Source organism: Mandrillus leucophaeus, unplaced genomic scaffold (assembly GCF_000951045.1).
Source record: "Mandrillus leucophaeus isolate KB7577 unplaced genomic scaffold, Mleu.le_1.0 Scaffold558, whole genome shotgun sequence".
Taxonomy (NCBI): domain Eukaryota; kingdom Metazoa; phylum Chordata; class Mammalia; order Primates; family Cercopithecidae; genus Mandrillus; species Mandrillus leucophaeus.
In genome coordinates, this window is record NW_012106008.1 from 1,288,826 (window position 1) to 1,301,699 (window position 12,874).

A 12,874-nucleotide genomic window follows, 5' to 3' on the forward strand; every position below is an offset into this window, starting at 1 on the left:
ATGATATTTCCAGAAGCCATCCTACCAGCTCAGCATGAAACGTGATGTGAGAGGGTCAAGTAGTATGCTGTGGGTCAGAATTATTAGGGAAGTTCTGAGCCATGTCGGTCTAGTTTCCCACCCTCCATGTGGAACAAGAAGCATTACAAGGCCAGAACAGACCAACTGGTCAGCGATTCACCCCTTTCTTGAGAAACATTGCCTGGAAACAAGTTCGAAGTGATATGGTCAGGCTTTGGTCAAGTGACTAAACAACTGGCCATCACTTAAGTCCTCAAAAAATACAAGGTCTCAATCAAGTACTGCTCTCTCTGTGAGATGACTGCTCAAACCTCCTCTAAAGAGAACCCTTGTTTTTGTAGGATACCCAGCAAAGGAACAGCTATATAGGATGATCTGTAGGGAAGAAAAACGGGGAGAAGAGAAAATTCCTTCATGCTTTCCCCTCCAGCTCCTCTAGCATCCTACTCCCTGCCGTCTCACGCAGACTTGTTGAACTAGTTTCAATGTGGGGATCCCAGTTTTCTTTTACCATTTTACTGTCTTGCTTACCGAACTCAGAACTCATTATGGATTGGCATACAGAGGAGGCTAGCCTCCTCCTAATGGACTCTCCCAGGACAACTGTCTCCAAAATGATTGCATTAATATGGCATGCCCAAATGTTGGCCTGCCTGATGATGATCTGCCTCCCTTTTCCTGCGCCGCTCTGACTAATTTTCTCTCTGTTATTGTTCATCTGTTTAGGTGGATACCCTTCGCCATGTTATCAGCCAGACAGGAGGATACAGTGATGGACTCGCAGCCAGTCAGATGTACAGTCCGCAGGGCATCAGTGTAAGAAAACAAGCCCCCCCACCCCCTGCTTTGTTTTTATTCTTTCACTACCAATTATTTCAAAGCCGTAGGGCCCAGAATGCCACTTAGTAGGACTTATCTTAGCTTTACGGTCACCTAGTTTCTTGTTTCTGTATCGGTCATGCCATCGGCAGCATTCTACCCACAAAAAAAGTGGCGATTGGGCAGGCTTCATGCAGGCAGCTGGCGTCTAGGGCTGTCAGACGCAATCAGTGTTTGCACGGCACCTGCGGCCACATGCGTTCAGCTAGGGGAGCTGCTAAACAGGTGACACCTAGTACAACAGTGGTAGGAAATGTGACCACAAGCTGGGGCCTGGGAACCTGGGAAGTGAAACTAGTAGCCAAAATCCATTGCATCCACGTCTGTGGTCTGAAGAAAAGAAATACTTTTTTTCTCATTCTGTCTATGGACAATTAAAAAGAAAATTAACGCAGAAGCTGGGTATGTGGAAGGGATGGGGAGGGGTGCAGACCATCTTCTACTTGTTCTTGGGTGCGCTGGCGGCTCCTGACTAGCATGAAAATTCATAGCGACAAGCTATGTCGCACAGAGTGAAATCGATCAGACAGACACAAGGAGAACCGAGTGTAGATTTGGGACAGCAATCCAACTTGATTTCTCAGATCAATCGTCTGCTTTCTCAGCAGCGGTGACAGCAAGCTGGGACAAGAGGGCAGCCTGGAAAAGGAGGCCGTTTTTTAGATCAGGAATGATTCCTGGGCTTTTAGAGGTCACAGATGGCTTGAGTAGAACTATTGGCCCTTAACTATTGAAGAAAGGTTTGGGTGGTGGGTGGTGATCGTTTTTTATTGTTTGTTTCTGTTGCTATGATTAAAGTAAATGAGGGATCGAAGGAAGAAGAGTTAGGCATGATTTATTAATGTAATCTATACTAATGGAGGTAATAATGTCTGCAGTGAAGGAGGTGATGGCCCCTTCAACTCTGCGTTGGTCAAGTCATACATGATTCTGTCTGGTTTGGGAGGATTAAGAGAATATCAGTTATTTCTCAGATCAGATGAGGAATGGTTGAACACATTAGGAATTCTTACCTCATAAAAGAGAAAATTTGGGGGGCGTATATAGTAGTGTAAGGCATGCTAACACTATTAGAGTCATCACGAATGATCTAAAGGGGTTAGGATAGGATAGGACTACTGAGTAGTGCATTCAGAGAAACAGGTTTCACTTCAACATCTGATGGACCTTTCTCACAGTAAGAGTCCTCCGAAGAAGGGATCGGCTGCCTTTAAGAGTTCCCCATCCTTGGAAAATTCAAACATGGCTTGGCTAGCTGCTTGGTAAGGATGTTGCAGAAGGAAGTCAGGCAGCAGATTTTGATTGTCTTGGTAACTTTTAAGACCACTTACCTTAGGGAGTCTTTGTTGTCTACCATTTTCAGGCAGAATCTTCTCTGAGTTTATACAATATTTATCAAGTGTTTTCTGGAATGGAAGGAGAGAAGTCAAAGTTAACCGTGTTGAACATACTCTGGACAATCATGTTATTTTCTAGGAAAGATTTTCAGGACAGGGAGATTCTTCCCATCTTGTGCTTGTTCTAACTACATTAACTACTAGTACTGCATTGATGGCTGACTTACTGGGAAGACTTCTTGGGAAAGTACAAGAAGCCATTGTGGGAAAGTGTATTCTCCAAAAGAATTCCAAATGAATGAAGTTGTTTGGGTATTTGTCTGAGTGCAGGTTTACACACACATACATTTATGTATTTCCTGAATCTTTTTGGGATATAAGTTCTTCCAGAGAAAGCTTTGCTCTGTGCATAAGCAGAAGAGAAGAACATGAGAAAAGCACAAGAGTGTAGGAACAAGAATCAGGCCATACTCGAAAAGGGAACTGAAGGAAGTCCACGTGACTGAGCAGGAAATGGGGCTGACACTTCTGTTATTTGGCATCTTTCTTTCCTAATTGGGCAGCATAGAAGAGAGAGAGCAGCAGTCAGACTCTGGGGAGTGGGAAGGTCAACACTGACCCCTCTGACATCATCTGATGGGCTGGGAATAATTTCTGAAATCGTGTAACCAAACATGTGCAGACAATTATGTCTGATTACATAAGCCCACCACAAAAACTGGGCTTGAAAATGCCACTTGAAAGAGTCTCTCACTTTGCATTAATTTTTTTTTCCGTGAACTGTGGTTATTTTATTTCTGGGTCTTTAATATGCAGGGTAAACGAATCAAAGGCTGATCGTGATACGTTCTTTTGATATCAGTTTTAAATTGTGCCACCTGCAGGAGGCTAAGCTTGTTATAGTGAGATGTATTTTTAGATGGTGGTATTCGATGCTGAGACGTGTGTGTATAGAGCAGGATGATGACTGCCAGCAGGAGAGAGAGAGGAGGGGAGACAAGAAGAGACAAGGACAGGAATGAAAGCTTTGAGCCAAGAAATAAAAATAAACAGTTCCTAACCCCAAAGCTGCAGTGGAATTCCCAGCTGGGCTCTGGATTGTGTTTGATTCAGTGGAGGACATTTTCTGGGCAGCCTTTATCTGCTCCCCTGGCTGGGCTTTCACGGCACCCGTATCTTATCCAAGCAGCATCTATTTTAAGCCCTGTAAAGTTCAGACCACTTGCCTTTAACTGACCACACAGCAATAGGATTGCAAGGTGCAGTGGTAAGAGTCCTGTAAAGGGAGTTGGGAACTGCTAGTCCTAGAGACTCATGTGCCCATGGGCAAATATTTAATCTCTCTTCTAGAAAATGGGGCCAGTAATTCCCACCCTTTATACCTCAAGGACTGGCTTAGGGAGCATGAGAAAATAAGTAAGGAAGGGCTTGGCAAAGCATAAATGTTTCCACATGAATGCAGTATGAAATTTTATAAGCGATAACTTTCTCATTTGACCTTTTTTCTCCTCTGATGTGAGCAGTTTTCTCAGTAGGTAGTTCCTAGTGAGGATAGGTTAGGACACAGTTGTCACTTTTTTTTCTCTTCTGATGGAAAGGTGTGCTTTTGAGATGGATATAGTGTTATGCAAGGCCTAAAGACCCCCTTCCTTAGCCACGGTGAGAGCTAAATTATACCTCCTTAAGTACTTTGTGTTCTCATATGACAATGGGCAATACTTACTAAGCTTAGAGTAGCTCTAAGAAATGGAGGGAGATTATTCCACTTCTCTGTCTATCAGACATACTTAAAGATCACTTAGCTATCACATCTTTCCTATCCATTCTCACCGCCACCATCCTATTTCTAGAAATAGTTCATTAACTAGACTATTGCCATAACTTCCTAATCAATGTTGCTGTCTTTAGTTCCTCCTTTCTCCCACACACCCTCTGAATTTTGTCATTCTTTGCTCAGATATCTATTGCCTACCCAAGCAAGCTCAAACCCTGAATACAACATTCAGGGTCTTTTACATCTGGGCCCAGCCTTCCTGTCCTTCTACCTCATCCTGCTATCATCAAAATAAGCTCGGGATGCCATTCAGTATGGCCAGCTCACCTTTACCTCATTACCCATTTTCCCCCTTACATTTACTCATGTATGCCATCTACACAGATGTCCTTTCATTCCTACATCCCCTCTCCATCCCACCCCACTATCCAAATCATACTTACTCTCAAGCCCAGCTTCTCCTTCGTGTCTTTCTTCTTAGTCCTTCTCCCCCCTTCTCCCTACTTAATCACAGACACATATTTTCTTTGCACTATACATATGTGCGCAGAAATTACCTCTGTGTCTTTCACTTCTGCCTATGTGTATGGTCCTAAAATGCATGTACTAGTTGCTCAAAACATGTTCGTTGAATGAATAAATCAGGGAGGAGAAGAAATGATGATACTAGATTAAAAATGCATTTTAATGACCAATAGCCACATCTAGTGTATCAGCTGTAAAGTATCTGGTGAGAATTATTGTTTTAAATGCTTATCCACAAATATACTGGCTTTAAGATCCAAAAATATCCTTAAGTCTTTCTTTTTGGAAAAAGTTTTTCAGACTTTCTGGCTGATGCATATTCTCTGAGAATAAGATTCAAATCAACAGTAAGTATATGAATTTATATGATGATGATATTGCAGAGATAATTATCCTCAGCAGTAGAGTCATTCTTATTATGAATTTTATAAGATTTCTTTCATTCCTCCTATCCTTAAAGAGTCCCCGTGTTTCTATACTAAAAGAATCCCTGTTAAAAAAAAAAAAAGTGTATATATACCTGTTTGTAGGACAGCCATGCATGTAGCAGCATAACATTGTTTGTGGGATAGCTGTGCGTGTAGCAACATATCATTGTTGTAATTGGATTCTCATTGTTGTAATTGCCCTGCCTACTAGATGTGGTACTGGAACCTCCAAGGACAACCTGGGGGAAGGTGGAAGCAACTTGAAATTGGGAAACTTAGGTCCTTCTTGTGACTTTTCTTTTAAGGAGTCACTTCACCTGTGTGTTTTTGCTTCATCTGTAGAGTTTATTAGATAAGCAAACTGAAAGCTCTCTTTCAGCTCAGCAGCTCTAGAATTCTACATTTGTGATCTTTGATTGTTACTGTTAGCTCGAGGGACACCAGACTAAACTGTAGATCATCCCTCCAGAAAACTCTTTCATTAGAGTTAGTAACTTCTATTCTTTCTAGCCAACCTCAGTGTTCAAATTATATCTTGAAACCCAAATGGAAAGGAAGAAGTGCTCTTGTTACACAAACTTTTCTCTTTGAATTCCTTGGATATTCGTGATAGCAGAAAACATTATTCTTTAGGGTAAAACTTTTTTTTTTTTTTTAAGGCAGAGTGTCGCTCTGTCACCCAGGCTGGAGTGCAGTGGTGTGATCTCGGCTCACTGCAACCTCTGCCTCCTGGGTTCAAGCGATTCTTGTGCCTCAGCCTCCTGAGTAGCTGGGATTACAGGTGTACACCACCACGCCCAGCTAATTTTTGTGCTTTTAGTAGAGATAGGATTTCACCATGTTGGCCAGGCTGCTCTCAAACTCCTGACCTCAAGTGATCGTCCTGCCTCAGCCTCTCAAAGTACTGGGATTATAGGTGTGAGCCACTGTACCCGGCCACTATGTTTAATTGTTTTAAAATGTGGGTTATGGGAATGAATTTACTCCAGCCAGTCTTTGATATAAATAGATACCCCTATGGATTTTTCTTATTCAAAAGGTTTGGTGAAAATGGAAATAAGTGTTAGCACTATCTCTACAAAAGTAACGTGCCATTAACATCAATTTATGGCAGAAAAAAAAATCTCATTTATCTTGCTTTGTAATCATTATAGTAACAGAAAAATAGAGATGAAGCTTTTATCATTGTAAGCTATAATATAGGTGTTTTTGTTTTTTCTTTTCTCCTATGTTAGGTAAGGGGGAGAAAGGAACATTTGCCAAGTAAATAAATAGAATATAAATCATTAGGACAAAAATAGCCTCCTATTTAAATGAACATATTTCAGACATTTGGCTACCACAGGGATACTTAGTAATACTGGCCACATGCCATAATTTTAATTTTTTCTTAACTATTTCTAAGAGACCTCTTTCCACTTAAAGTATATATTAGTAAGATGTTGCCACATGTGGAATTGTAAGGCTGGGAACTGAGGGTAATAATTAAAATTCATATGCAAATCTTTGAAAACTCATGTTAATTATACACAGTTTTAATTCTTCTATTTTACTAAGCTGAATTTGAATTTCAAAGGGATGAAAACATACCCAGATGTGCCCCCCAGTTGGTTGTCTTTGGGTACCTTCTGGTGCTATGACGAGGAACTACTGAACAGCCCCCAGACTGAGGGGTAAAAGAACCAAGGAAAATCGAGAGGTCTGAATGTGGCAGACCAGACTCTTTAGTGTTTGCAGGCAACAGGGATAGAGTAGATTGACAGAAGCTAACAGCCTCACTCTCCTTCACGACAAAACCAATGAGAAACAGAGTAAGTCAGTACCTTTGCTTCTAATACGGCCTTTAAACGTAGCACCATAACAAACCTGAGACCAGAAAAGCATTTTATTTCAGCCCACAATGATTGAAGAAACAAAAAATATCCCAGCATTGTGATTTCATGTGTAATCCAATGTTCTTCCCCAGCTGCCAAGTGAAAGCCCTTAAAAGTACAAATGAGGTCAAGTCATTCAATGGCTTATTCATGCATTCATTTATTCATTTGTTTATTCATTCATTCATTCATTCAATCAACATAAGCATCTTTTTTTACCTTGGGGAATGAAGCTACGTCATGGTACATCCAGATCAATTTGGAGAAACTCTGATGTCAGTCAGGGTACATTTTCCCTTTTAGTCTCATTCAGCACTTCGTCTGGGATTGAATTTCCTGTTCCTAGAAGATTAGACCAAGGGAACTGACCAACTCTGTAGTCGAAGAGGGGAATTTAGGACCAACCAGCAAAGTTTGAGAAAAGTACCAACCCCAACCAAATAGATATTACCACGGACTTAATAATATAATAATAAGCATTCTTTTATAGAAACTCCTTCTCTCTTTGTAGAATTGTCACAATGAGTTATGATCTCAAACCTAGTGATATGATCACACTAAACATTATCACATTTAGGCTGTGTGTGTGTGTGTGTGTGTACATGTACATTCCACGTTTGCCTGCGTGACTATGAACAAGTCAGTTTCTCTTGATAGGACTCAGTTTTCTGAATTCTAAAGAGGACAGTTGAGCTGGATTTTGTCTAAGGCATCTTCCAATGTCAGTTCTATTTATAAACAATTCCTGTTTTTCCATTCCCAAGAAAATGCAAGATTGTGCTTTGGGGAAGATTCTCCACTGTGAGATGACAGTGTATGCCATGTTCCTTTCACTGGAATTGGTGTTTTATAGCATCCTGCCCAGCCTGGCCCTCATTTGGTCTGTAGCCATGCTGTCCTCAGGCTGGAATCTGGTTAGTTGTTGCAGACTCAAGTCGGGCCTTCCTTCTGCTCTGTGAAGAAAAATCACAACCTCAAAGGGATAGTTTGTTTTTATGGTTGCTCCTGAAAGTGGCATGGTCCCTCTAGATGTCAGCAAATATTAAGTAATTAAATGAGCTGAGTTTAATTGTGGGAAACATGAGCATTGATTGAGCATTGATTTCTGAAGATAGTCTTCTTCTTGCTGAATCTAGCCTCACCCCTTCTTGCCTTTTAGGAAAGAGTTCCATGTTCTTAGACAAGCTTGTTTTCAGAGAAAATATTAGACTTCCTTTTTTTTTTTTTTTTTTTTTATGAGACGGAGTTTTGCTCTTGTCACCCAGGCTTTAGTGCAATGGCGCGATCTCGGCTCACTGCAACCTCCGCCTCCCGGGTTCAAGCGATTCTCCTGCCTCAGCCTCCCAAGTAGCTGGGACTACAGGCATGTGCCACCATGCCTGGCTAATTTTGTATTTTTGGTAGAGATGAGGTTTCTCCATGTTGGTCAGACTGGTCTTGAACTCCTGACCTCAGGTGATCCACCCGCCTCGGCCTCCCAAAGTGCTGGAATTACAGGCATGAGCCACCACACCCGGCAAAATATTAGACTTCTTTCTTAGAAAATCCCTTTGTTTTAAGGTAATTTTTAAAAATCCCAATCTCTGGCTACATTTGAGGAAATTTTTTTTCACGTCTCTAAATATGTTTCCATTTGATAATATTAGTAAATAAAAATGCCTTATTCCACGAATGTTTGTTGAGATCCTTCTAATGTCCAGTACCAGGAATACACACATCAATGGGACATGGTTCTTGTACTTCATAAAGTCATAGAAAGCAAAAAGAACTGAGAGTTATCTGGTTCAGTTATCTGATTTTCTGAAAGGGAAGAAATATACCAGCCAGTATAGTCAATATTATTTTCAAAAATTTGGTGAATGGCCATTGTAAGGGGTATTTACACATATATAATCATATTCCTATCAACTATAAATATGTGAATTGCTTATAAGCATGACTGACATTTGCTATTCTTACATAGATTTTGTGAGAGACTAGCAAAAGCTGTACTTTGCTTCTAGAACCATGCTGTCCAAGATAACTTCTTGCACTGATGGAAATGTTCTATTTTAGCACTGTCCAATAAGTTAGCCTTTAGCAAAACATGGCTCTTGAGCACTTGAAATATGGCTAGCTCGTTATCCTCAGCAAACTAACACAGGAACAGAAAACCAAACACCACATGTTCTCGCTTATAGGTAGGAGCTGAACAATGAAAACACATGGGCACATGGGGAGAACAACACACACAGGGGCCTGTTGAGGGGAGGGAGAGCATCAAGAAGAATAGCTAATGAATGGGCTTAATACCTAGTTGATGAGTGAGGCAAACCACCATGGCACACATTTGCCTATGTAGCAAACCTGTACATCCTGCACATGTACCCCAGAACTTTAAATAAAAGTTTGAAATTTAAAAAAAAAAAAAAAAGAAGTGTTGGGCATGAGGTCCAAAAGAGAATGGGTATCAACTAAGTACTGTTAACATACAAGATATGACAATAAAGAATTAATACTGATTAGCTGCTAGATATAAAGATGCATACATTGTAAACAAGCATGTTTTTCAAAATAAACATCTCGAAACTCAAAAAAAAAAGAAATATGGTGTTTGAAAAATAAAATAAATTGTTAATTTTATTTAATTTAAGGTAATTAAAATTTTCAGTAGCCACTTTTGGCCAGTGGCTACCATGCTGACTAGTGAAGTTCTAGATTCTCTGCCGGTTATTTGGTAACTGTAACTTGGTAAAGTAAGTTAAAAGAATAAATGTGATGGCGTGCAAAAGTAATATAAATAAAACTAGAAAATATAATTTAAAATTTTAGAATAGCTAGGAACTATGAAAAGCAAAGTAGGAAGAATTTACTAATCAACTACAAAGCATTAGAGGAATCAAATTGGCAGGAGAGTGATAAAATAGCATGTAAATTGCAAAATGAAGGTTAAAATGAAGCCACCAAAGTGGGGTGATGGTGTTAGAGGTGTCACCATGCTGTGAAAATAGAGTAGACTTCCTAACACGAAACATGGAAAAGCATGCTTTCCGCTTAAATCAACCTTTCCAAAAATAACTAGAGCTCTTTATTAAAAATTAACTACATATAAGAAGTTAACTCCGGTTGCATAATAATACGCTTCAAACTATGAAATACTATGGAGAAAGATTTAAAATATGAATACAGAAATACCTACATTTGTTATGGGTTTTTTGAAATAATGTTTAAGTGGGTCAGCCACTAATTCATCCAACCTAATAATTCTTCAGGCCCAAGCAGGACATGTCTTTGAACTCATCTTGAACTCTTTCTTTAAGTCTAAACCCTGTGGGGCTTAGATAAGATAGAGGCTTTGTTTCAAGTCTTCCAGGTGACCTAAGCCTTTGCTGGCAGCCTCCCTGTTTCTTCCTCCCTGCCCTGCTAGTCTATTCCAAGTGTGGTCTGCAGATCAACAGCATTACCTGGGAGCTTGTGAGCCACACAGAATCTCAGGCCCCGCCCAGACCTATTAAATCAGATGCTACAATTTAACCAGATCCCCTGGCAATTGTTAAGCACATTAAGTTTGAGAAGTTCTGCTCTAGTGTGTAAAGTCTACATGCTCTCTAGGGCTTACTGAAGAGAAGGAATTACATAGCTTTATTTGCATTAAGGATACCTTTCAAAATGTTTTCAACATTTTATTTAAAAAATTTTCAAACATGGAAAACTGGAAAGAATTTTACAGTGAAATCAGTATTCTTACCACCTAGATTCTATCATTAATATTTAACTCTACTGGCTTCGTCGTATTGTCACCCTTTTATCCTTCTGTGCATCCATCAATCCATCTTGATTTTTTCTTTTCATTCATTTCAAAGTAAATTGCAGACAACAGTACGTTTTCTCCTAAGTAAATATCCTGGCACATGTATCATTAACTAGAGTTCAATATTTATTTGCAGTTTTTTCCTCTTCTGGAACAAAATTGTACACGATTAAATATGCAAATCATAAGTATCTATTCTCTTGAGGTTTTTCGTTTGTTTGTTTTGTTTTTTGAGACGAAGTCTCGCTCTGTCGCCCATGCTAGAGTGCAGTGGCACGATCTCAGCTTACTGCCAACTCCGCCTCCCAGGTTCACGCCATTCACCTGCCTTAGCCTCCCTAGTAGCTGGAACTACAGGCGCCCACGACCACAGCCGGCTAATTTTTTATATTTTTTAGTAGAGATGGGGTTTCACCGTGTTAGCCAGGATGGTCTAGATCTCCTGACCTCGTAATCCACCCGCCTTGGCCTCCCAAAGTGCTGGGTCTCTTGAGTTTTAAGAAATGTAATACACTTGCATATAAATTTCCTACTCTTTGTTCTGTTGTGTCTACCTCATTCCTATAGTTTGCAAAACAAAATAAGAAGGAAATGGAAGGACAGGGCACATAGTTGTCCACAGAATAGTTTGTTCTTTTCCCAGCAGCCAGGGGATCCCTCCCTTCCACCTTCTACCCTCAGTCCCTCATTCTATCTTATAGCCAAGCATTGCTAGAAAGGCCAATTTAAATCAAATGAGATGGTTTATTCTACACTTGTCTCATGTTCTGATATGGTGAGCCTGCCTTTAAAGGCATGTATTCAACTTATATTCACATTTCAATGAGAAAAGTTTTTGAGATATATAAAAATAGAAACTTTCTAAGAGATATCAGAAAGTTAAATTACAGTGTGATTACCTCACTATGACATTTTTCCTCTTTTGCCTTTTGCCATTTCTCCCCTTTCTTCTTTCCCTTTATCCAGATAGACCCTTGATCTCCAGTCCTTATGCCAAGTGAAGGGAATTGGCAAGAACCTTATAGTGAAAGAATTTATGTGACCTGGTGATACACATTTTGGAGGCCGAATGATATGGAAATGAACTCTTAAGAACTCAATTATGACTGTTCTGTTGTGTATCCTCTCAGGGTAGCATATGGAAGGCTTAAGACTAGTTCATTTCTTTATTAAAATTACATTTGGAAAATTATTTAGACAGCTCTTTCCTGGATCTAGGCTACCCTCCACCTTTATTGTGTCATATTTGGTTAACCAGCCTAGATAGTGACCCAGTGATCATACATGAGAGCAGGATTTTAGATCAAGTGTCACTTTGTTGAGAAACGTGTGGAGTTCATTATAACAGAAGGCAAAACTGTTCTAGAATCTAGGTGTGAAGTATCAGTAGAGGTGGATTTTTAAAGTAACTTAAAAGAATAAATGCGGTAGCCTGCAGGGGTGGTATAATAGAAATAAAACTAGAAAATTAAATAGAAAATATAATTTTAAAAATTTGAATAGCAAGGAACTAAGAAAAAGAAAAGTAGGAAGAAAATTTACTCATCAACTACAAAGCACGGGAAGAATAAAACTGGCAGGAGAGTGATAACATTGCATGTAAATTATAAAATGAAAGTTAAAAGCAATTAAGATACACAAGCACTGAAGAGAATAATAAAAACATAAAATAAGCTAGGATGAGTAGTTAAAATAAATAAAACGAGCTAAGAAGATACTTACAAAGATTAAAAAACAGATCAAGTAGTAATAAAATAAGGAAGTGGTTTAAGGCAGTAAATTAAAGAACAATTAAAAAACAATAAGGAGAGAAAATTAACAGGCCAAAATGACACTTAATAATTGTATTAATAGCTAACATTTATCGACTTCTTTCTATGTGGTAGACACTTCGTGTACGTTAACTTATGTAATTCAAGTGTAATAAAATAATTAGAAATTTATTTTGGGGGTAAGCACAAAAGAGTTCAGAGAAGAGAAAGCCAGGCATCAGGGCAATAACCGTCCCCTCGCTAAAAAAGAATAAAAATAAATAAAAAATTTTAAAAAACTGAAGGTAAGCAAAATAGATCTGCAGATATCAATTTTCATTCCTCATCTAATGTGGTGATTTTTGCAGTTGAAAAACACCCAGTACCTGCCCTGGTACTTTTCTTTTACTTCCTTTCTAGATCACAGGTTCCTAAAGTGTCTAGCATTATAAAATATACATTCTCTTTCCCTCTTGTCACAGGTAAGATGGACCT

At 39.3% G+C, this 12,874-nt stretch overlaps 1 protein-coding gene across 4 annotated transcripts in view; it reads left to right on the plus strand.

Moving 5' to 3' along the window:
- The window catches only part of PBX1 (pre-B-cell leukemia homeobox 1), a 318,246-nt gene that overhangs the window by 286,703 nt on the left and 18,669 nt on the right, over nucleotides 1-12,874 (plus strand). For all 4 annotated transcript variants that reach the window (XM_011998126.1, XM_011998128.1, XM_011998129.1 and 1 more), the window contains one exon: nucleotides 748-837. In XM_011998126.1, coding sequence (XP_011853516.1) covers nucleotides 748-837 — 90 coding nt within the window. The remainder of the gene's footprint in view (nucleotides 1-747; nucleotides 838-12,874) is intronic.